This window comes from Lepidochelys kempii, chromosome 7 (genome assembly GCF_965140285.1).
Source record: "Lepidochelys kempii isolate rLepKem1 chromosome 7, rLepKem1.hap1, whole genome shotgun sequence".
Classification (NCBI taxonomy): domain Eukaryota; kingdom Metazoa; phylum Chordata; order Testudines; family Cheloniidae; genus Lepidochelys; species Lepidochelys kempii.
The window spans coordinates 117,088,842-117,111,893 of record NC_136386.1 but is presented as its reverse complement, the minus strand read 5'-3'; the positions used below and the strand labels follow the sequence as shown (position 1 = coordinate 117,111,893).

The 23,052-nt window shown below is 40.9% G+C and overlaps 1 protein-coding gene across 15 annotated transcripts in view; it reads left to right on the top strand.

Moving 5' to 3' along the window:
- ADD3 (adducin 3) overlaps positions 1-20,458 on the top strand; it is a 189,636-nt gene extending 169,178 nt beyond the window's left edge. For 14 of the 15 annotated variants that reach the window (XM_073354406.2, XM_073354410.2, XM_073354415.2 and 11 more), the window contains 3 exons: positions 4,833-4,956; positions 17,123-17,218; positions 18,104-20,458. In XM_073354406.2, the coding sequence (XP_073210507.1) occupies positions 4,833-4,956; positions 17,123-17,218; positions 18,104-18,402 (519 nt within the window). In that variant the 3' untranslated portion in view covers positions 18,403-20,458. The remainder of the gene's footprint in view (positions 1-4,832; positions 4,957-17,122; positions 17,219-18,103) is intronic. The other variant, XM_073354419.2, reaches the window with a different exon arrangement.
- The last annotated feature ends 2,594 nt before the right edge of the window (positions 20,459-23,052 follow it).

The following is a 23,052-nucleotide window of genomic DNA, read 5'->3' as shown; positions in this document are numbered from 1 at the left end:
TAATTATGCATAATTCTGCATGCCTTGGAAGATAAACATGGAAAATCCTCTTATTCTGACAGTGATCTCCTGTCATTATTTTTTGAGAGTGCAGCTGTCCCACAATGGTTGGGGTTATGCTCATTTCCTCACTTTTGTTCCCTATACTCTTGAAATGGTACTCCATTTTTTTCTTTTGTTATGTAGTGTAAGTGAATGTCATCTTATTGACTTGGACACTGTTTTCAGAACAAAACAACCATTCAATTTCTCCATCTCTTATTTCATAAAATTGAACTTGAGAGTAGTTTGCTTGCTGTAGAACAATCAAAAACTGAAAGAATATATTATATTGAAGTGTAGATGGAGGAGTTATACACTTCTTATTGTAGGAATTGTAATAAGCGAGGACTGAATAACTCAGACTCCATATTCCTGTAAATTACTGATGTAAATCTAGCTTGGGTTGATAGTGAAGTCCTGCTATTTTGATCGCTGTCAAGTGGCCAGTGTAAAATAAGTTAGAGTATGTCTAAACTACGAAATTAGGTCGAATTTATAGAAGTCGTTTTTTTAGAAATCGTTTTTATATATTCGAGTGTGTGTCCCCCCACAGAAAAAGCTCTAAGTGCATTAACTTGGCGGAGTGCTTCCACAGTACTGAGGCTAGAGTCAACTTCCGGAGCGTTGCACTGTGGGTAGCTATCCGACAGGTCCCACAGTCTCCGCTGCCCATTGGAATTCTGGGTTGAGATCCCAATGCCTGATGGGGCTAAAACATTGTCGCGGGTGGTTCTGGGTACATATCGTCAGGCCCCCATTCCCTCCCTCCATCCGTGAAAGCAAGGGCAGACAATCGTTTTGCGCCTTTTTTCCTGAGTTACCTGTGCAGATGCCATACCACGGCAAGCATGGAGCCCGCTCAGCTCACTGTCACCATATGTCTCCTGGGTGCTGGCAGATGCGGAACTGCATTGCTACACAGTAGCAGCAACCCATTGCCTTGTGGCAGCAGACGGTGCAATAGGACTGGTAGCCATCATCGTCATGTCCGAGGTGCTCCTGGGCAGACATGGGTGCAGGGACTAAATTTGGAGTGACTTGACCAGGTCATTCTCTTTAGTCCTGCAGTCAGTCCTATTGAACCATCTTATGGGGAGCAGGCAGGCGATATGGATTGCTAGCAGTCCTATTGCATCATCTTCTGCCGGGCAGGCAAGAGATGAGGATGGCTAGCAGTCGTATTGTACCATCTTCTGCCGAGCAGCCCTGAGATGTGGATGGCATGCAGTCCTTCTGCCAGCCAAAGATGTAAAAGATAGATGGAGTGTATCAAACAAGAAATAGACCAGATTTGTTTTGTACTCATTTGCTTCCCCCTCCTCCCCCATCTAGGGGACTCATTCCTCTAGGTCACACTGCAGTCACTCACAGAGAAGGTGCAGCAAGGTAAATCTAGCCATGTATCAATCAGAGGCCAGACTAACCTTCTTGTTCCAATAAGAACAATAACTTAGGTGCCCCATTTCTTATTGGAACCCTCGGTGAAGTCCTGCCTGAAATACTCCTTGATGTAAAGCCACCCCCTTTGTTGATTTTAGCTCCCTGAAGCCAACCCTGTAAGCCGTGTCGTCAGTTGCCCCTGCCTGCATCAGAGCAACGGCAAACAATTGTGCATCTGAGTTGAGAGTGCTGTCCAGAGCAGTCACAATGGAGCACTCTGATGGGGCTAAAACATTGTCGCGGGTGGTTCTGGGTACATATCGTCAAGCCCCCGTTCCCTCCCTCCCCCCGTGAAAGCAAAGGCAGACAATCGTTTCACGCCTTTTTTCCTGAATTACCTGTGCAGACGCCATACCACAGCAAGCATGGAGCCCACTCAGGTAACCGTCACCGTATGTCTCCTGGGTGTTGGCAGACGTGGTACTGCATTGCTACACAGTAGCAGCAACCCATTGCCCTGTGGCAGCAGATGGTACAATGCAACTGGTAGCCGTCATCGTCATGTCCGAGGTGCTCCTGGCCACGTCGGCCAGGAGCGCCTGGGCAGACATGGGCGCAGGGAGGTGGGCAGTTGGTTACACAGGGGCTGTAATGACAGTCTGTGCTCCAGCTGCCTTTGCTGCAGCTCAACCATACACTGGAGCATACTGGTTTGATCCTCCAGCAGCCTCTGCATTGAATCCTGCCTCCTCTCATCACGCTGCCGCCCTATTTGAGCTTCAGCCCTCTCTTCAGCCCGCCACCTCTCCTCCCGGTCATTTTGTGCTTTTCTGCACTCTAACATTATTTGCCTCCATGCATTCGTCTGTGCTCTGTCAGTGTGGGAGGACAGCATGAGCTCAGAGAACATTTCATCACAAGTGCGTTTTTTTTCTTTCTAATCTTCACTAGCCTCTGGGAAGGAGAAGATCCTGTGATCATTGAAACACATGCAGCTGGTGGAGAAAAAAAAAGGGACAGCGGTATTTAAAAAGACACATTTTATAAAACAGTGGCTACAGTCTTTCAGGGTAAACCTTGCTGTTAACATTACATATATAGCACATGTGCCTTCGTTACAAGGTCGCATTTTGCCTCCCCCCACCGCGTGGCTACCCCCTCAATCCTCCCCCCTCCCCGTGGCTAACAATGGGGAACATTTCTGTTCAGCCACAGGCAAACAGCCCAGCAGGAACGGACTCCTCTGAGTGTCCCCTGAAGAAAAGCACCCTATTTCAACCAGGTGACCATGAATGATATCTCACTGTCCTGAGGATAACACAGAGAGATAAAGAACGGATGTTGTTTGAACGCCAGCAAACATACACTGCAATGCTTTGTTGTACAATGATTCCCCGAGTATGTGTTACTGGCCTGGAGTGGTAAAGTGTCCTACCATGAAGGACGCAATAAGGCTGCCCTCCCCAGAAACCTTTTACAAAGGCTTTGGGAGTACATCCAGGAGAGCTGCAAATGCCAGGGCAAATTAATCCTTTCACATGCTTGCTTTTAAACCATGTATAGTATTTTAAAAGGTACACTCACCGGAGGTCCCTTCTCCGCCTGCCGGGTCCAGGAGGCAGCCTTGGGTGGCTTCGGGGGGTACTGGCTCCAGGTCCAGGGTGAGAAACAGTTCCTGGCTGTCGGGAAAACCGGTTTCTCTGCTTGCTTGCTGTGAGCTATCTACAATCTCATAGTCATCCTCATCATCTTCGTCCCCAAAACCTGCTTCCGTGTTGCCTTCATCTCCATTGAAGGAGTCAAACAACACGGCTGGGGTAGTGATGGCTGAACCCCCTAAAATGGCATGCAGCTCATCATAGAAGCGGCATGTTTGGGGCTCTGACCCGGAGCGGCCATTCGCCTCTCTGGTTTTCTGGTAGGCTTGCCTCAGCTCCTTCAGTTTCACGCGGCACTGCTTCGGGTCCCTGTTATGGCCTCTGTCCTTCATGCCCTGGGAGATTTTGACAAAGGTTTTGGCATTTCGAAAACTGGAACGTAGTTCTGATAGCACGGATTCCTCTCCCCATACAGCGATCAGATACCGTACCTCCCGTTCAGTCCATGCTGGAGCTCTTTTGCGATTCTAGGACTCCAGCATGGTCACCTCTGCTGATGAGCTCTGCATGATCACCTGCAGCTTGCCATGCTGGCCAAACAGGAAATGAGATTCAGTTCGCGGTTCTTTTCCTGTCTACCTTGCCAGTGCATCTGAGTTGAGAGTGCTGTCCAGAGCGGTCACAATGGAGCACTCTGGGATAGCTCCCGGAGGCCAATACCGTCGAATTGTGTCCACAGTACCCCAAATTCGACCCGGCAAGGTCAATTTAAGCGCTAATCCACTTGTCGCGGTAGAGTAAGGAAATCGATTTTAAGAGCCCTTTAAGTCGAAATAAAGGGCTTCATCGTGTGGACGGGTGCAGGTTTACATCAATTTAACGCTGCTAAATTTGACCTAAAGTCCTAGTGTAGACCAGGGCTTAGTCTTGATTAAGCTCTCTGTGTAGAGAGAGGTCCCCATTTCAGTGGTGCTTTTGTTAGAATTCTCAGCAGAATGAGCAAATATTAACTAGATAAAGAGTTATCACTCTTAGGGCTGGACCCTACAGAAGAGAGCTTGGGCACCGTGGTGAGAAAGAAAGAAGGAAGCTCACAATGGTTCATTGTCTATAGGTATTCTGTAAATTAGAATTTTGCGTTAGATTTTCAAACGTGCATACATGATCGAGGAGTACAAGTTCCTGAAAGTCAGTGCCATTTATAGTCTTGAGTCACTTGGCATTTTTGAAAATCCCACCCTTCGCATCCAGTCACTATCAATCAGGCATTTTTCTCAAGCATTAAAATTCACTTTTATAAAAATGAATTATCATGAGACTTTAGATCAATCCATTGATTGAAATGGACAAAATGGCATTTTCAAAAGAACTTAGATATCTGGACCACAATTCACCAAAGCACTTATGTATATGCTTTAAGTGCTTTAATAAATTGGCACCTTGGTGGCTAATCTGAGATCTTATAAAATAAACAAGCAATAAATGCCTGTTGCCAATCAACAGCAATAGGTCAGTCACTGGAAGTCTCACTGAGTAGTTTCTTGAAGTAAGTCACCACACGTAAATGTTCTGATTATTTGAATTTAATACCCAACCCACACTATTTAAATAAGCAAATGTTTATAATATGCTTGGAAGCAAATGCTTATTAATTGAGGCAATTCCCATTTGAGTATTATTTTTTTTGTATTCCTTCCATCCATAAAGCTCTCTTACTTGTAGGTCTGTTGTCCCCAAACCTTGGGGAAAGGAAGGAACTGATATTGTGAATATTTTCTGTTACTTACTATGTCTGATTTTCTCTTTTTCCAGCCCATGCAGTTTGAGGAAGATGAGCATGCACCACCAGCCCCTCCCAATCCGTTCAGCGATCTTACAGAAAAGGAACTGGATGAGTACAAGAAGACAATTGAGCGCAAGCAGCAAGGAGTGGAAGGTCAGTGGTCTAAACTGCCAAACGTTGGGGGTTAAGTTTGTGATGGATGCTTCTTGGAAGCTATTCTGAAATAATTAACTATATATGAAGTGGTTGAGATTTTTAATTGTAATTAGAACATGAGAACATAAGAACAGCCATACTGGGTCAAACCAAAGGTCCATCTTACCCAGTATCCTGTCTTCCGACAGTGGCCAGTGCCAGGTGCCCCAGAGGGAATGAACAGAACAGGTAATCATCGAGTGATCCATGCCCTGTCGCCCATTCCCAGCTTCTGGCAAAATTAAATCTTGGTTGGTTGTTTTAAAAAAATCTCCTATAATTAGTAGATTAAACATATCATATACAAAATCAGAAATGAGAAGGATATTCATCTTACTGCATATGTACTGAATCCCATTACTCTCTTTCTAATGTTGGGTCTCTTGGATGTGTTGTATTGGAGGCATTTTCTTTATTGAACTGAGGAAGCTGGTGATACTAAAATGTGATATTCTTTACTATCCTAAAGAAGAGAGTTGCTAGGGAATTACAGTGTAGTAATAAACATATCCAAAAGAGAAGAAACATTTCAGAGAATAATTCCAAAGCAGCTGAAATATTACACTCTATTGGTGTCATATTTCTTTGACAGATTTATTTGTAATAGTCATTCTGTCCTATTTAATTAGGGCAGCTAACAGTCAGAATATGTTTAAAGATTCCCCAGTCAAACAAATCACAAGTTAAACCAGAATATGTCTGTCATTAACTGAAGTGCTATTACTAACGATAATGAAAGGGCACTACATTGACAGGAATTAATCTAAACAACACTCATACTTAAATATTCTAAGTATTATTATTACTATTGGTTTATTATTTGTATTGTGGTCTCACCAAGGAGCTCTAATCATGGACCAGAACCCCATTGTGCTAGGCGCTGTACAAACACACAACAAAATACAGTCCTGTTGCAAAGAGCTTACAGTCTAAGACAAAAGACAACCGATGGATACAGACAAACTGATGGGAGTACAAGGAAACGATGAGTCAGTATTGATCAGCATGCTAGGCCGTTGTTTCACTACACCGCCAGCCTAATAATTATCAAGTTTGGGGGTTTTGGTTTTTTGGGTTTTTTTTTTTAAGACATCACAGCAGAGGAGGGATTTGAGGATTTGAGGTAGTTTAGTGGGTATTTATGGAGAGCTGCTCCCAGTTTTAAGGTGAAGCATGGGAGAAAGCACAGAGGTGCTTGTTTGAAATTTTAACCCATGGGCAATGGAGACTGACTGGAGGCAGGAGCTGACCCCTCAATTAGTGAATGAGAGGTGATCAGTTGGGTGGAATAGTGTCTAAAGAGCCTTGAAGGTGAGTACAAGTAGCTTATGTTTGAGTAGAGAAGGGGGACCCAGAGGAGGAATTGAAAGAGAGGCGATGATACGTTTAAAGCCACAAGCTAGGAAAATAATCTCTGCAGCACCAGTCTGAATGGATATGAGTGGTGGTGTTTTTGTTAAGAAGGTTTAAAATAAAACAAATAACCCTGCTGGAAACTGCTTCCCTGGATTCTGTGAGAGCTCGGACAGAATTCCCCTAGGGAGTGAGCTGGCTCAGCAAGATCAAACCTTTATCTGGTAGGAGGAGGGCACTATAAAATAGGCCTCAATCCTTTACAGGGACCAAGGACAGAGCCCTGTGAAATCCCCCTGGAAAGTGGGAGTGGGAATGAGAAATTAGGAAGGTAGGAGGAGAACCAAGAGAGGAGAGAGTCACAGAAGCCCTGGGGAGGACAAGATTAGGCTGGTTGACAATGTCAGTGGCAGCTTGAGAGGTCAATGAGGATGGAGTACTGGTTGTGAAGATTTGGCTAGGGAGTGGTCATAAGAGACTTGGTGAGAGCAATTTCAGTGGAGTGCAAGGGATGGTGGACAGATTGGAGAAGGTCTAGGGTGGAATTAGAGGAGAGGAACAAACACATACACATCTTATATCAGGAAAAAATATGAAAAATCTCAGATCTTACAATCTGCATTGAAAGCTTTGTGCATCATAAGGCGTGTCTGAATGAATTTCCAAGGGGGTTAGCTAAGGCTTTTCAGTAGTATGTTAGACACTCAAAATAATAAGAAAAAAAAAATTTACAATATACCTGAAAGATTCATTTCACTCTGGAAACTAATTTATTATTGTTGTTAATTGATATGTCTCAACAATAGAAAATTTAAAATAGTACTTTTATTTAAAAGGCTCAGCAATCAAGTTCATTTGGATTATTGTATGTTTCCAAAAGGCCAGTCCCTGCCATTAGCAAAGCAGCTTTACCATGACCCCCTCAAAGCATCTGTGCTAGACTCAAACTGACAGCTGATGGTAGGAGTGTTGGGGGACAAAGCAGGTGTATTAATTCTTGTAAACACGGACCCAGTTCTCCTTCCACTGAAGTCAGTGTCAAAACTCTCAGCTTCAGTGGGAGCAGGAGCAGCCCCTAAAACTGTAATATTGAGACTTGAAATTTGAAGTTAGGTTTAGAAAGGAATAACTTATAATAATTTAATATAGCAGGTTAGTTAATTGCTAATTTTTATCTGAACAATTCTCTTGTATGAATCTGACAATAAAAGGACAATTAAACTAAAACACAATTTAAAAGCAAATATGATATGGTCTGGTATAAGTAAAACATTCTATGTGTGGAGTTTGGCTATGCCTATTTATTTCATTTGTTACTTGCTATGACATTGGGATTGACTAACTCCTAGTGACTTTTGAAATATAGAGTTGTGGGGTTTTGTCCACTTTAACTGTAGTCATCAAAATAAAAGATGGAAAGGCCAACTAGATTCTGTCTCCCTGCAAAGGCGAGATCTTTGCATGTGCTTAGACACTCTTTCTATAATGCATAAAAATTAATCTGAAAAATCAAATTCAAATGACCTAAAAGACCAATAATAGACACTGCTGCATGAAAAATATGATGTACTCCAGTGCCAACCCCACCCCCGAAATCTAGCTGACACAAACACCGATCTTGGGGATGGGATGGGTCTTTCCTTTTAACAGCCAAGTGGGGTCTTGAATAGGAGAGGGCATCCTCAGATCTGAGCCTGTTGGATCGATCATTTACATTATATCTGTGTGGCCACAACACTAAGAGTCAATCCTCTTTAGAGGATGTGAGAGGACACAGAATAATCGTCAGCGCCGATCCTGTCAACCCCCCCCCCCCCTTTAGGTAGGATCTATTGAAGCCGTTAAGGCGAGATTGTCTCCAGAATAGTCTTCTCTCCTTATCCCCTAGTACTGTGTAGAGTAGGTCTCCGTGGCATAGGAGGCACGGTTCCAGACTAAATCAATGGTATCTTCAGATCTATGTTAGGTACCATTCCTGTGGGGTCCCAGCTAGATGAAGCTGAGTTCTTTGAACAAAAACACACACAAAAAGCGGGATTTTTTTCCCCTACTTTACTGAAACTCTTCTTCCAGGGAAGCCTAGTTAGGGCATAGGAATATCTTGGACACCTCAGGTGATATCTGGGTCAGGACTAGGGTTTAAATTATACTAGGACTGTCAAGCAATTAAAAAAATTAATTGCGATTAATTGCATGATTAAAAAAATAGAATACCATTTATTTAAATATTTTTGGATGTTTTCTACATTTTCAAATATATTGATTTCAGTTACAACACAGAATACAAAGTGTACACTGCTCACTTTATATTTATTTTTGATTACAAATATTTTCACAGTAAAAAACTAAAGAAATAGTATTTTTCAGTTCACCTAATACAAGTACTGTAGTGCAATCTCTTTATCATGAGAGTTGAACTTCCAAATGTAGAATTGTGTATCAAAAAACTGTATTCAAAAATAAAACAATGTAAAATTTTAGAACCTGCAAGTCCTACTTATTGTTCAGCCAATCGCTCAGACAAACAAGTTTGTTTACATTTGCAGGAGATAATGCTGCCCACTTCTTGTTTACAATGACACCTGAAAGTGAGAACAGGCATTTGCATGGCACTGTTACAGCCAGCATCACAAGATATTTACATGCCAGATGCGCTAAAGATTCATATGTCCTTTCATGCTTCAACCACCATTCCAAGGGACATGCGTCCATGCTGATGATGAGTTCTGCTTGATAACAATCCAAAGCAGTGTGGACTGACACATGTTCATTTTCATTAGCTGAGTCAGGTGCCACCAGCAGAAGATTGATCTTTCTTTTTTGGTGGTTTGGTCTTTAGCTTCTGCATCAGAGTGTTGCTCTTTTAAGACTTCTGAAAGCATGCTCCACACCTCGTCCCTCTCAGATTTTGGAAGGCACTTCAGATTCTTCAACCTTGGGTCGTGTGCTGTAGCTATCTTTAGAAATCTCACATTGTTACCTTCTTTGCCTTTTGTGAAATCTGCAGTGAAAGTGTTCTTAAAATGAACAACATGTGCTGGGTCATCATCTGAGACTGTTATATGGCAGAATGCGGGTAAAACAGAGCAGGGGACATACAATTCTCCCCCAAAGAGTTCACTCAAAATTTAATTAACACATTTTTTTAACAAGCGTCATCACCATGGAAGTATGTCCTCTGGAATGGTGGCCGAAGCATGAAGGGGCATAGAAATGTTTAGTATATCTGGTACGTAAATACCTTGCAATGCCAGCTACAAAAGTGCCATGCAAATGCCTGTTCTCACTTTCAGGTGACATTATAAATAAGAAGAGGGCAGCATTATCTCCTGTAAATCTGAACAAACTTGTTAGTCTTAGCGATTGGCTGAACAAGAAGTAGGACTGTGTGGACTTGTAGGCGCTAAAGTTTTCCATTGTTTTGTTTTTGAGTGCAGTTATGTAACCAAAAAAAAAATCTACATTTGTAAGTAACTTTCACCACAGAGATTGCACTACAGTACTTGTATGAGGTGAATTATTTTTTCATGTTCTCTCTCTGTGTGTGTGTGTATCTATACATCAGATGCATGCAGTGGAAAATACAATAGGAAAATATATATATATTTTCCTATTGTATTTTCCACTGCATGCATCTGATGAAGTGGGTTTTAGCCCACGAAAGCTTAAGCCCAAATAAATTTGTTAGTCTCTAAGGTGCCACAAATACTCCTCGTTCTTTTTGCTGATACAGACTAACACGGCTACCACTCTGAAACTTGTTACTATTTCTTTTGTTTATCATTTTTACTTTATCATTACTTTACGTTTATCATTTTATCATTTTAAATATTTGTACTAAAAAATAACATATACTTTGATTTCAGTTACAACACAGAATACAATACATATGAAAATGTAGAAAAACATCCAAAATATTTAATACATTTCAATTGGTATTCTATTGTTTAGCAGTGCGATTAAAACGGCGATTAATCCCAATTAATTTTTTTAATCCTGATTAATTTTTTGAGTTAATCACGTGAGTTAACTGCAATTAATTGACAGCCCTAAATTATACTCCGGTTTTCTTTTACATGGGTACGGAGGGATAGCTCAGTGGTTTGAGCCATTGGCCTGCTAAACCCAAGGTTGTGAGTTCAGTCCTTGAGGGGGCCATTTAGGGATCTGGGGTAAAAATTGGGGATTGGTCCTGCTTTGAGCAGGGGGTTGGACTAGATGATCTCCTGAGGTCCCTTCCAACCCTGATATTCTATGAAATGCTTATTCACCGTAGGGTTTTTGACCTTATGGTTCTCCACCTCTTGAATTAGTTTATGTCCACACTACGAAATTAGGTCGAATTTATAGAAGTTGTTTTTTTAGAAATCGTTTTTATATATTCGAGTGTGTGTGTCCCCACAGAAAATGCTCTAAGTGCAGTAAGTGCATTAACTCGGCGGAGTCCTTCCACAGTACTGAGGCAAGCATTGACTTCCGGAGTGTTGCACTGTGGGTAGCTATCCCACAGTTCCCGCAGTCTCCGGAAATGAGATTCAAAAGTTCACGGTTCTTTTCCTGTCTACCTGGCCAGTGCATCTGAGTTGAGAGTGCTGTCCAGAGCGGTCACAATGGAGCACTCTGGGATAGCTCCCAGAGGCCAATACCGTCGAATTGTGTCCACAGTACCCCAAATTCGACCCGGCAAGGCCAATTTAAGCGCTAATCCATTTGTCAGGGGTGGAGTAAGGAAATCGATTTTAAGAGCCCTTTAAGTCGGAAAAAAGGGCTTCATCGTGTGGACGGGTGCAGGTTTACATCGATTTAACGCTGCTAAATTTGACCTAAAGTCCTAGTGTAGACCAGGGCTCAGGCTATGTCTATACTACAGTTTGTCAGCAGAATTTATATTGCTTAGGGGTGTGAATAAAACACCCCTCTGAGCAACATAAGTTACGCCGACACAAGTGCTGGTGTGGTCAGCACTACATCCCTACCTCTGCAGCGGGCATAGCGCCGCGAGTGGCCGAAGTTGGTTTTCTTATGCCGACAGGAGAGCTTCACCAGACACACTGTAGTGGCACAGCTGCATCAATGCAGCCACAGCGCCACATGTAGACATGCCCTTGGCCTCTTCAGTGAGTGGTGACAAAAAAACAAGTTATTCTCAATACAGTGCAAAGTTTGGGCATGATTGCTTATTTTACAAGGTCTGCAGCAGCTTCCTCAAGGAAGCCTTGCTAGAGAAAATGAGCAAAGCACAGCTGCCTGTCATTCCTTCCATGCATTCATTTAACCACTGCAACTAATATAACTTTTCAATGCCAGGTGCTGAGAGCAATACTAGCTCAGCAGGAGATTTGCTTCTTCCTATTCTTACCTTTCTACATCTGTATTTCTCTCCCCCTTACCCCCCACCCTGGGTTGTTTATCACTTTCATCCTGGAGACTGCTAGAGAGCACACTATGGTCTGTACTGATGGCAGCCAAATCTCACCGCAACAAACTGTGTGCTATTGTTCCTGTTATCTGACTGTAACAGGACAGATGCAATTCATAGGGGAAAGTAGCAGAGTTCCTTTCTCTAGTCAGATTCTTGGTGAATGTTCAGTATTCATGATCATTATTGTTCAACTGTTCTCGTCAAAGTAGTTTAAGAAGAGTAAGTAGTTCTTATTAATTAGCTAAATTGTGGAATTCAGTTTCAGAGATTAAGATCCTGATCAAACACTGAAGTCCTCCTATGGAGAGAGGCCTGTGGGAGGTCGTAAGGGATTACAAAGGAATGGCATATGCAGTGTTGTTGCAGCCTTGTGGGTCCCAGAATATTAGAGAGGCAAGGTGGGTGAGGTAATATCTTTTACTGGGCCAACTTCTGTTGGTGAGAGAGACACGCTTGTGTATCTCACCAACAGAAGTTGGTCCAGTAAAAGATATTACCTAGATTCATAGATATTTAGGTCAGAAGGGACCATTATGATCATCTAGTCTGACCTCCTGCACAATGCAGGCCACAGAATTTCACCCACCACTCCTGCGAAAAACCTCTCACCTATGTCTGAGCTTTTGAAGTCCTCAAATCGTGGTTTAAAGACTTCAAGGAGCAGAGACTCCTCCAGCAAGTGACCCGTGCCCCATGCTACAGAGGAAGGCGAAAAACCTCCAGGGCCTCTTCCAATCTGCCCTGGAGGAAAATTCCTTCCCGACCCCAAATATGGTGATCAGCTAAACCCTGAGCATATGGGCAAGATTCACTCACTCACCTTGTGTCTTTTATAGAAATGGCTAATGATTCACTGGCCACCTTTGCCAGCTTGACATAAGAAGAAGTTAACCCTTATGTTAATAGCAATGGTACAGCAGTTGCCCAGGACTATTGTGATCTCTCCCCTCCCCTCCCTCTCTCCCCCCCCCACCTCTCAATACACACACACTTACTTTTGTTTGGTGCTTTGATACCCAAGTTACATAGGCTATATTTATGCTATTTATAGGGTGCCTATACTGGCGTAGAAGGACCATCAACATCTAAATCTATTGACAGTTGAGGAAAGTATATACATTTTGCTAGATTATAATTTATTCTTTTGCAGACAGAGAGGCTGCCTAGTTACTACTTAGTCTTATATTCCATTGTCATTGCAACTCGTTCTACTTACTCTTACAATTTGTGGTACACGCAGAAACCCTGGTTTAATAACTTAATTATCCATCTCCATGTATTTTGCTGTGTACTGCATATAGTTAAGTGTAGTTTTATAAAAGCCCATTGAAATGAATGACAAAGCCGTTATAAATTTACCACAAAACCACAAATTTCAATTTTGAACTGCAGTTCTTTGGTTCAGATATTGTCAGGCCAGTGAATTATTTCAAGAAAATTGTGTGGTTCAGCACTAGATGCTCAAGAGAACCACTAATTGCTTGCATCATTTTTGGTGCCTTTTCTAAATACTATAAATCTTTTTCATTATAAGGCTTTTGTATTTTTGCACATTTTCCCTTTAATCTAAAATAGCGGAAATATTTTTTTAGTGAAAAACAAGTACTTGTAAAGTATGAATCTTTGCTTTTGTTTTAAATATGGGACAGCCTCCCTTAGTTGAAGTAGCTGGTTGATTGTAAAACCATTGTCATCAGTCTGACAGTGAGCTCCACTAGTTCAGTCCTACTGAATTTGCCCTTGGGGAGGACCTTTCTACGACAGGAAAAATCCCCTCTGGTAGAACACATTTCAGTACAGCATGTCAGCGATAGAGTGGTGGCAGCGGTTGCTAGATTTAACGTTAAAGGAGAGTTTTAACAGTGAAGAGGAATTAAAACTAAGAACTTCTCCTTTCCTCAAATTTTGCTATTTCCCTAGCTAATCATTTCTACTTCTCCATCCTGATTGACTCCCATGGCCACAGTCCTAGTCACCTGTTCTCCACCTTTGACTACATCCTCCCCACTTCCCACCCTGCACTTTTTCTCTGCAAAATACCTTGTTAACTTCTTCAAAGAGGCAATTGACAGGTTCCACCATTACCTCCTGCATCCCCGCTTACCACCCTTCCATCCCATCCTATAACGCTCTCTCTTCCACCTCCCCTCTCAATGACACACACGTTTCTCATCTGTTCTCCCCTTCTACCCCTTCCGTGGGCCTCAGTGACCTCATCCCATCTCCAGATCTTACCTCTGCTCCCATTCTCTCCTCAACATCCTTCCCATTGAAATGCAAGCATGCCTTAGTCTCCCTTATCCTTATCTCCACTTGCCTATACTGTACAACTACCGCCCCATCTGGCTTCTCCCCTTTATCTGTAAACTGACTGTGTCATGTACAATCACAATCAGAAGTCCTTTGCCAATCCAGCTTCTACCTTGCACTCCAATTCAGTGGCTCTCACCAAGCCTCTAATGAACTTTTCCTGGCCAAAGCAGACACAATACTCAGTCTTCACTCTCCTCAGTCTACCAGCTGCCTTCAACTAAGTTAACCATTCTTGAAATTGTATCCTCCCTCACCTTTCATGACTGTCCTCTCCTGGTTCTCCTACCTTTAACTGCTTCTTCTGCATTTCATTAGGAGGATCTTCTTCATTCCCCACTAACCTTCTGTCGGAGTTCCACAGGGCTCTATTCTTGGCCCCCTCCTCTGGACCTTGTCTCTGGGCAATCTCATTTGTAAATGATATTAACTATCAACTCTCAGCTGACAACTCGTGTATACATCTCCAGTCCTTTCTGTATACACTAAAATCACTGTCAGTCTTTCAGATGTCTCCTTGTGGAAGTCCAGATATCATCTTAAGCTAGAGGTGGCCAACACAGAGCTTTTAATCTTCTTCCCATGTCTCCCCTCCTCTCTGTCACTATGGAAAACCTCCTTATCTCTGTCACACAGGCCTATAACCTAGGTATCCTCTTCAGCTCAACCATCTCTCTGGATCAGCACATGCAGGCAGTGTTAAAATGCTGCCAGTTCTTCCTCCCTAACATTTCTAAGCTACGACCTTTGATGTCCGTCCACACAGCTACATCTCTTGCCCAGGCCCTGCTTATCTCATGTCTTATCTACTGCAACCTGTTCCTCTCTAGCATTGATAGATGCGATCTTTCCCCACTGAGATCTGTTCATAATACTGTTGCAAAGATAATTTTCCTGGGTTGTTGCTTTGACCATGTCACTACTCTCTTTGCATTTCTTCAATGGTTCCTCCTGCATCCGATGAAGTGAGCTGTAGCTCACGAAAGCTCATGCTCAAATAAATTGGTTAGTCTCTAAGGTGCCACAAGTACTCCTTTTCTTCCTGCTCCACTGCATCAGGCACAAACTATTCATCTTCACTTTTAAGGCCCTTCATGCCCTATCCCCACTCTACCTCTTGTATGCTTTTGAGATGTCAGACTGCCTCCACTCTGCCAATGGTTCGAGCCTTCAGCACCCATTTGTTAAACTTTCAAACAAGCACCTTTGTGCTTTCTCCCTTGGTACCCTCATGCATGGGAGGTCCTTGTAAATATCCTCATTGCCTGCCTTTAAATCCCTCCGTAACTCTTTTGCCATGATCCCTACCAAAAAAAACAACCCAATCCTTACACTATTGGTTAGCTAATGTACTGAGACCTCTGTTTTTCATGCTAACCAATGTTTTCTTGTGCTCTCCCAGTCTCTCTTGTCTCTGTTTATACTGAGGGTTTATCTAGTTGAACAGTAAGTTCAAGGTAAGATGGGGTATAAATCTACCACACATTAGAATCATAGAATATCAGGGTTGGAAGGGACCTCAGGAGGTCATCTAGTCCAACCCCCTGCTCAAAGCAGGACCAATCCCCAATTAAATCATTAGTGTACCAGTCCCTAACAGTCCATGTGGATGGACCCTGTTACCACACACTAAAATTTCCCTAGTGTGCTTTGATCTACTCTGCTTTGAAACATGAGTAGGTCACTGTGCACTAGGGAACCTTTAGTGCACGGTAGCAGGATCTACATGAACAGTTAGTATGCAGCACACTGCAAACCTTTAATAAGTTCTGTGGGACAGGGACTGTTTTTTGTGATGTGTTTGTATAGCTCCTAGCACAATGGAACCTTCACCCACAATTGGGGACCCTAGGCACTACTGCAATGTTAATAATAATTAATAATAATAAAAAACAGATGTGGAGTTAATTGGGTTGACAAACTGGAAAACCGTAGGCGGATGACCTTATTGAACTTTGATTTATTGCATTATGGTCGTACTGCCATTGTTATGTTGGGGCAGGATAGCACATCTTGAAACTTTGTTATGCTATAGTTCTTACTCTCACATGATAACGGCAACCATCCTGGGAAAACTTAAAAATGATTACTCTTTGAGAACTGTAGAATTTTATCTTAGTTGATTTTACTTTGTGTAGGAACTAAAGCACCAGAAGACTTACACAACAATGGAAGTTGAATAAATACATTAACATGTTCGTTTTGTACTGTCTTCTGACGCTGTGTATTGCAGATAGGAATAGTTGATCCTTTGAAAGGAGAGGTATATCACCATAAATTGGGAAACACATACCAAGAAAGAAAATTTTAAACATTTACAGGTCGATTTTTCCCATCAATACCGATGATAGGAATAGAAAGTGAAAGCCTTCGAACCCTCATTTATCAAAAATAATATTCTTAAATGGTATAGTTTTCTGTTTGCTATAAACTTGGCAATATCGTTGGCAATGTCTTAACTCTGAAATTCCAGTATTTTAAAGCACACCTTTGTAATTTCTTATTTTCAAAAGCTTAAAGATTCAAAGGTAAAAACATTCTTTCAGTAATCTTTCCTATATCCCCAAGACTTTCATCCTCTTCAGTTAGAAGCATTTTATAACTTTTTTTATATTGCTACTCCTTATCAGAATTACTAATTCAGTATTGCTTAACAATAACATTTTTAATGCATTCTCCTGCACTAATACTGCGTGATTGACTTTCATAGATTAGACTTTTTAAAGTTATGAATAGTAGCATGATTTCTTGTATGTTACATAGTTAATGGTGAGATGAAGCCACATATGCATGGGCTGCCTGCTCCCTTGTGTGCAGCCTTGTTTTTAATCATTTATATAGAAGAGCTAACATCTGATAACTGTTAATGACTGTAATAACTTCCTAATAATGTGTTTAAGCTATTGTACGTTAACTTCTTGACAACATTAGCATGAACAGTTCAATGCCAGCAGAGCTGTAAATATTGTATATGCTAACACTGATACTCTTGCTCATTTTTATTTTTGCATGGCTACTAATTCAAATCTTGTCCTGCAGATGCTGAACAGGAATTAGTCTCAGATGATGCTTCATCTGTGTCACAAATTCAGTCACAAACACAGTCACCGCAAAATGTCCCTGAAAAATTAGAAGGTATTAAATATAACTTCCTATAAAACACAAAGAGCTTTAGTAACCTGGGTCACTGATTTATTTCATTATAACCTGTAAGTAAGGTGCAGTATAGCCTGCTTTCAGTATTTTAGAAACTGGAATTTAAGTATTTCAATACGAGATTCTTGCTTCTTACAACCAGTGAGTTTATGAATCCTGCATCTTTCCAGACTTTACTCAATTTAAATGAAAAACTGGAATTGATAAGACACATTCTCAAAGTCGGTTGGTCAAAAACTGACCTAGTTAACTACAGTGTCATGTGTGAGTCCATCTTAGTCTATCAGTGAATTATTGTCCCCAATAAACATTTTTCCTGTAGTGAAATCCACACAATAAAATCACACATTAATAAAATGGGAGGCATATGTGTTGTCGATTGCTCCCTGTTACGTAGCTATTATATTTTTTGTATAACAATCTTCTAGAAGAGAGCCTCTGTTAATACATAACCAACAGAAGCAATACAGCATATTTTTAAAGGTTTGTATTCTGAAAGTTACCCTGCATAGTGGGTGCATCTTCATACGTTGGCCTAGTGCAGGCACAAATAATTCTAACTGCACTTTAGGCTGTTTAGTCTTCTAAGTACTTGACTTACCATTGGATATGAATGGGCTGAGAAGTTGACCCTGTATCCTTTAATGAAATTTGCACACTATTACTTTTGTATCGTTTGACAAAAACAGAATAAAGAGCAGAGAAGACAGGAAAACCCCACATCTGAGCACCTTAAATTTTGCAGCAGTTCTTATCTGAATCCAAATGCAAACTTCGTATTCCAGGCCCATTTCTGATTTTTTGCATAGACATTGCTCACAAAAATAAGAATAATAATAATAGTGGAACTCTCCATTTTCATAGAAAATCATGAAGATATGTATGCCCAGAATGCTAACCTCATCTCCACAGAGGTACCTGTTGTGGTGGTGAATGGCAAGGAAGATATGCATGACGTGGAAGAAGATCTCACCCAGCGGGTCAGTCAGTTAACCACTAGTACTGTGGAGAGCATAGAGATTACAATTAAAACCTCTGAAAAGATTGAAGAGACCCTGTCCCCTGAGGGCTCCCCTTCCAAATCTCCATCAAAGAAGAAGAAGAAATTTCGCACTCCATCTTTTCTGAAAAAGAACAAAAAGAAGGAAAAGGTGGAAGCATAAGTGCAGCTCTGTTGTTAAGAGAAGGCATTGCACGTTTTAAAACCACGTTTTAAGTTGAACATTAACAAAGTAGTGTTAGGGGTGTGCAGTAAACTGGACCTTAACCTATGAACAGAACTGGAAAAGGTTTTACTAAAAACAATTTTATGTTAAATAAGAAATTAATTCATCTCTCACTTAATGTCCAAAATTACTGAGGGTTTGAAACATTCAGTAGTTTCACATAGAGCTACACTGGCAGGTGCTTTAATACTATCATAGTGAGATCAGATACCATTGTAGTACATTGTTGTGGCAAGTTACACTTGGAGTATTTTGCAGACCTTAAAATCTTCAGCACAGTTGAAGTCTCTAATAGAGCTACTGTTGAGTGATTATATGAATTTTCATTTTTAAACTGCTGCCTCACTTGGTAATCATATAATACTTTTTTGTATTGTGATTCAGACCATATATTTTATTTCTGTACCCTGCTTCAGTGGGTCATATTAACAGCACACCTTTAAATCTTTTAAGGTTAGATTATATAGAATATTATACACTGGCACATATTAGAAGAAAAACTGTAAGAGAAATTTTATTTGGAATTATACAAAATGTGTAAGAAGACCATTCATCAATAACTTTTTTGCCAAATATTTCATTTTAGTGAAATATAATTTTTGAATACTTCTTTTTTATTCTATCAGTTGGGAAAAAACCCTTATTTTTTCAATAAAGGGGATTTTATACACTTAACATTGATAATTTAGTTAAACAATGGCAAAACAAAATAAGATTTTATATGTTGAAATGTTTGTATACCATTTAGTATAAAAGTATTATACGCATGTAAACCAAGCGTCTAACAGTAGAGTGTATTTAAGGATGCTTGGTTTAGAGTATACTTAAATATAATTCAGGAATCCAGGGACTCCGCTATCAAAGGATTAAAGCATATAAAATTAAACTGGATTCGTGTTTAAATATTACTGTGTTTTTTCCCTTATGGCATTGCTAATGAATGAAGAAAAATAATCTCTTAACATAACCAAATGAAGGAAACAAAACTGTTAAAAGGGAAAGTGAAATAGTAAGAAAATAGAATGATGCAAAGAAAGTAAAAGTTTGGTGATTATTTTTTATTAAATATATGATATGGATTGTGAGGTATTTTTATTAAATCAGCAAAATCACATTTCCATATTAGAAGTTAAAATAACTTGCATGGTTTCACATGGAGATCTACGCTTTTTTCTCACTTTCAGTTTAATTTTAAAAGGGTCTTATTAATCTGTGTCGTGTCCTTCAGACAAACCCAGAACAAATTAGATCTTAGTGCCATGGGTAGTGGCAGTCATGCCACTTACTCATTTTTGCTGATATTTTCATTTTTGCTTTTTACTGTATTGTAAAAACAAACTAAACATAGAAATTAACATAAGGTTTTTTCTTCTCAAATTTGTCATAGTACATCAGTCATTGCAATAGCAAATAAATTTAAAAGATCAGTGTGATTCCCAGATTGCCAGTTGATATATATACAGTATATAGATTAAGTATGGCTGGAGAGTGGTTTGGCATGCAAAAATGTTGACTATAGCATGTTCTGGAGCTGGTTAGCTTTGACCATGTAAGTGTGACAATGCAATGTTGGAATGGATCCTGGAAATGATATTCTAGTTATCACTAAATACTGGAAACAGTGTTTTTAATCTTAGTGGAAACTTCCAGTTGCTTAACTTGGGGGGGGGGGGTTGTTTTGTTTTGTTTTTTTATGTTCTACATTATTTGTGTTGTATTACAACATATGTAGAAACAGTAACCTGTGAACTATGCTTTTCATAACTTTTTTTAAAAAATATATCTAAATGAATGCAATGTGCATAAATATTTTTTAAAATGCAACCGTGAACTATTTGCACCTTTTGCTAATGCCTCTATTTACTTGCTTTGGCATAAAGAATGAGCCAGCCAACTCTGTGTCCTGTGGAAAATATATAAATGTTATCTGAAATTGCTCATAGATGTAATGCTAATTAATGTTAAATCACAAATAAACAGTATTTTAAATAGATGGATTTTGCACTGCAGTCTTTCATTATGTGTTCATTTTCCTGTCAAATGTCATTTTATTTTTGTATATTACTATAAAGATTACATAAGCCAGTGGTTTTCAGACTGCGGGTCGCGACCCAATACTGCATTGCGGAATGTAAGGCACTGCATCATGGTGGCTCTGATCAGCACTGCCAACCGGGCTGTTAAAAGTCCCGTCGGCGGTGCTGCCCGGCTAAGGCAGGCTAGTTCCTACCTGTTCTGATGCCGCGCTGTGCCCTGGAAGCAGCCAGCAGCAGGTCCGGCTCCTATGCGTGGGAGCTATGCGCCCCAATCCTCTACCCCAGCCCTGAGCCCACCGAAACCTGGAGCCCCTTCCTGTACTCCAAACCCTTCATCCCTGTCCCCACCCTAGAACCTGCATCCCCAGCCCAAAGCCCTGACCCCCTCCCGCATCCCAACCCCCTGCCCAGCCCAGAGCCCCCTCCCACACCCGGAACCCTTCATTCCAAGCCCCAACCTGCAGCCCTCACCCCCACAACGCAACCCGCTGCCCCAGGCCCCCCTCCCACACCCTAAACCCCTCATCCCCAGCTCCTTTGGGCCTCAACAATTTTCTTCAACTGGGTTGCCAGAAAAAAGTTTGAAAACCACCAACATAAGGGGAAAACTGCCTTAATTATTACTTCAACTCTTCTTCCAGCCTAAACCTAAAGCCTAAACCCCTAAAACCTGCAAGGAAATAACCTGGACTTTAGAGATTTGGTTAATGTTTCTGTCATTAATTTGTAGGCCACATTGGGGAAAAAGGACAGTCTTGACACCAAGACACAGTACTGGTCTCCAAAGTTCTGTCTTTCCAGCTGTGCCACAAACTTCCTTTCTTTCTTGGGCAAGTCACTCCATCCCTGTGTCCTTATTTCCTTCTCTACAAAACGAGTTTAACAATACTGACTTCACAAGCGTAGTGTGAAGTCCTTGAATGGAAAGTGATCTATAAGTATAAAATATTACTGTTTTTTTGGGTTATATAGAAATATCTTAGATAAATTTAGCTTCCCTTGTTTTATGAAAAGTAACAAAGAAGGCCATTGCCTAAAGTTCTTCATACGAAGTGATCTGTGTCATGTTCTAGCAACCTACAGCATACCTCAAAATCTCTGCCAAATTGCCAGAGTTCATGTGTTGCGTTTTTTATGGCCTCAGTCACTGTAGAGAGCTGATAAATGGTGTTGAAACTTCCTGTAGCACACTCTGTCTTCCACAAATCTGCCTTTGACACTTTCTTTCCATAAAAGCCAAATCCAAGCTCTTCATCGTTCCAGTGATCTTTGCATGAACGACATCAACTTCAGTCTAGCAGATAAATTGCTGCAGAGTCAGAGATCTTAGATTGGGTACCCATACCTGTTGTCTTACTATTTATCTTTTGTGCTCAGTGATGTATAAACACAAAAGAAGGCATGAAATCTGCCCCCAAATAGCTTATTCACTAAATGTTTTTGTTGGTTACTAGGGATCTCCCTTTGTTTCAGGGTGTCCATGAACCATGGGTCCTATCTATCTGGTTATCTAGAGCCAAATTCTTCCACGGAGTTACAAAAGTGTACGATTCTGTGACCCTAAACATGTAAAATAAGGCAACTGTAAGTCAGGCACAGAGGCTGTGCAGTCCACAACAGTGTTAGGAAGCTAGGAATGCTGGAAAACCCAGGTTGGACAGACTGCTAGGAAAGTTGTTTGTTGGCCCAGCAGACAGCAATTGTGATGGAACCAAGGCAATAAGAGAAAAAAGTAACCTTCCCAGCTGTTCAAATCACCATATGCAGGGACTAGATGACCTCCTGAGGTCCCTTCCAACCCTGATATTCTATGATCACACAGACAATGCAGCATCACCGTAGGGCCTAATATATGCAATGGAACATGTTTTTAACATATCAAGTACTATTAAAAGAATATTATCAATACTGAGAATCTATTTTGTAACCTTCTTACATGTAAAGTGCTCAAACTATATTGAACTGTTTTACGTTGTGTTAAATTCTTTTTGAGACCATGGCAGGATTGCATTAGTAGAATTTTCCCCTTACCTGCTCTCTTTAAGGCTGGCTTTCCACCACCTGTTGCTCCCGCAGAATGTAAGTGCACTTAGATGCCTTTTTGCACTGCTGCAGATTCCCAGGCCTGTGCAATCAAACTCTTTCATTTCCATCCATTTCTTACCCCAGATGTTTGGTTTACACTTTATCTTAAACTAATCTGTGTCTTTGACCTTACATTTGTATTTTTTCTTAAAATGTGGGTGCTCAATTTGAGGAGCTATAAAAAAAATTTGGAATGATCAGAGAACCAATGCAATCAACTTGGAAATACCCCTTTCCTCATGATGACTTCAGCGGACTGATTGTGTAAGTATCACTCAGTAGGCATCACCGCAGCTATAAAATTGTAAACTATAATCATGTTCCATGTGTGTTCATCAGATGGGATTTTGGCCTGTACAGATAGGAAAAGGCTGGATATCGTTGAATGATCTTCCACAAATTGTATGGAGCCAGAAATCAAAGTCAGAGGACCAGTCATGAGGGATCTGTGGCCTGTGCCCTTTGA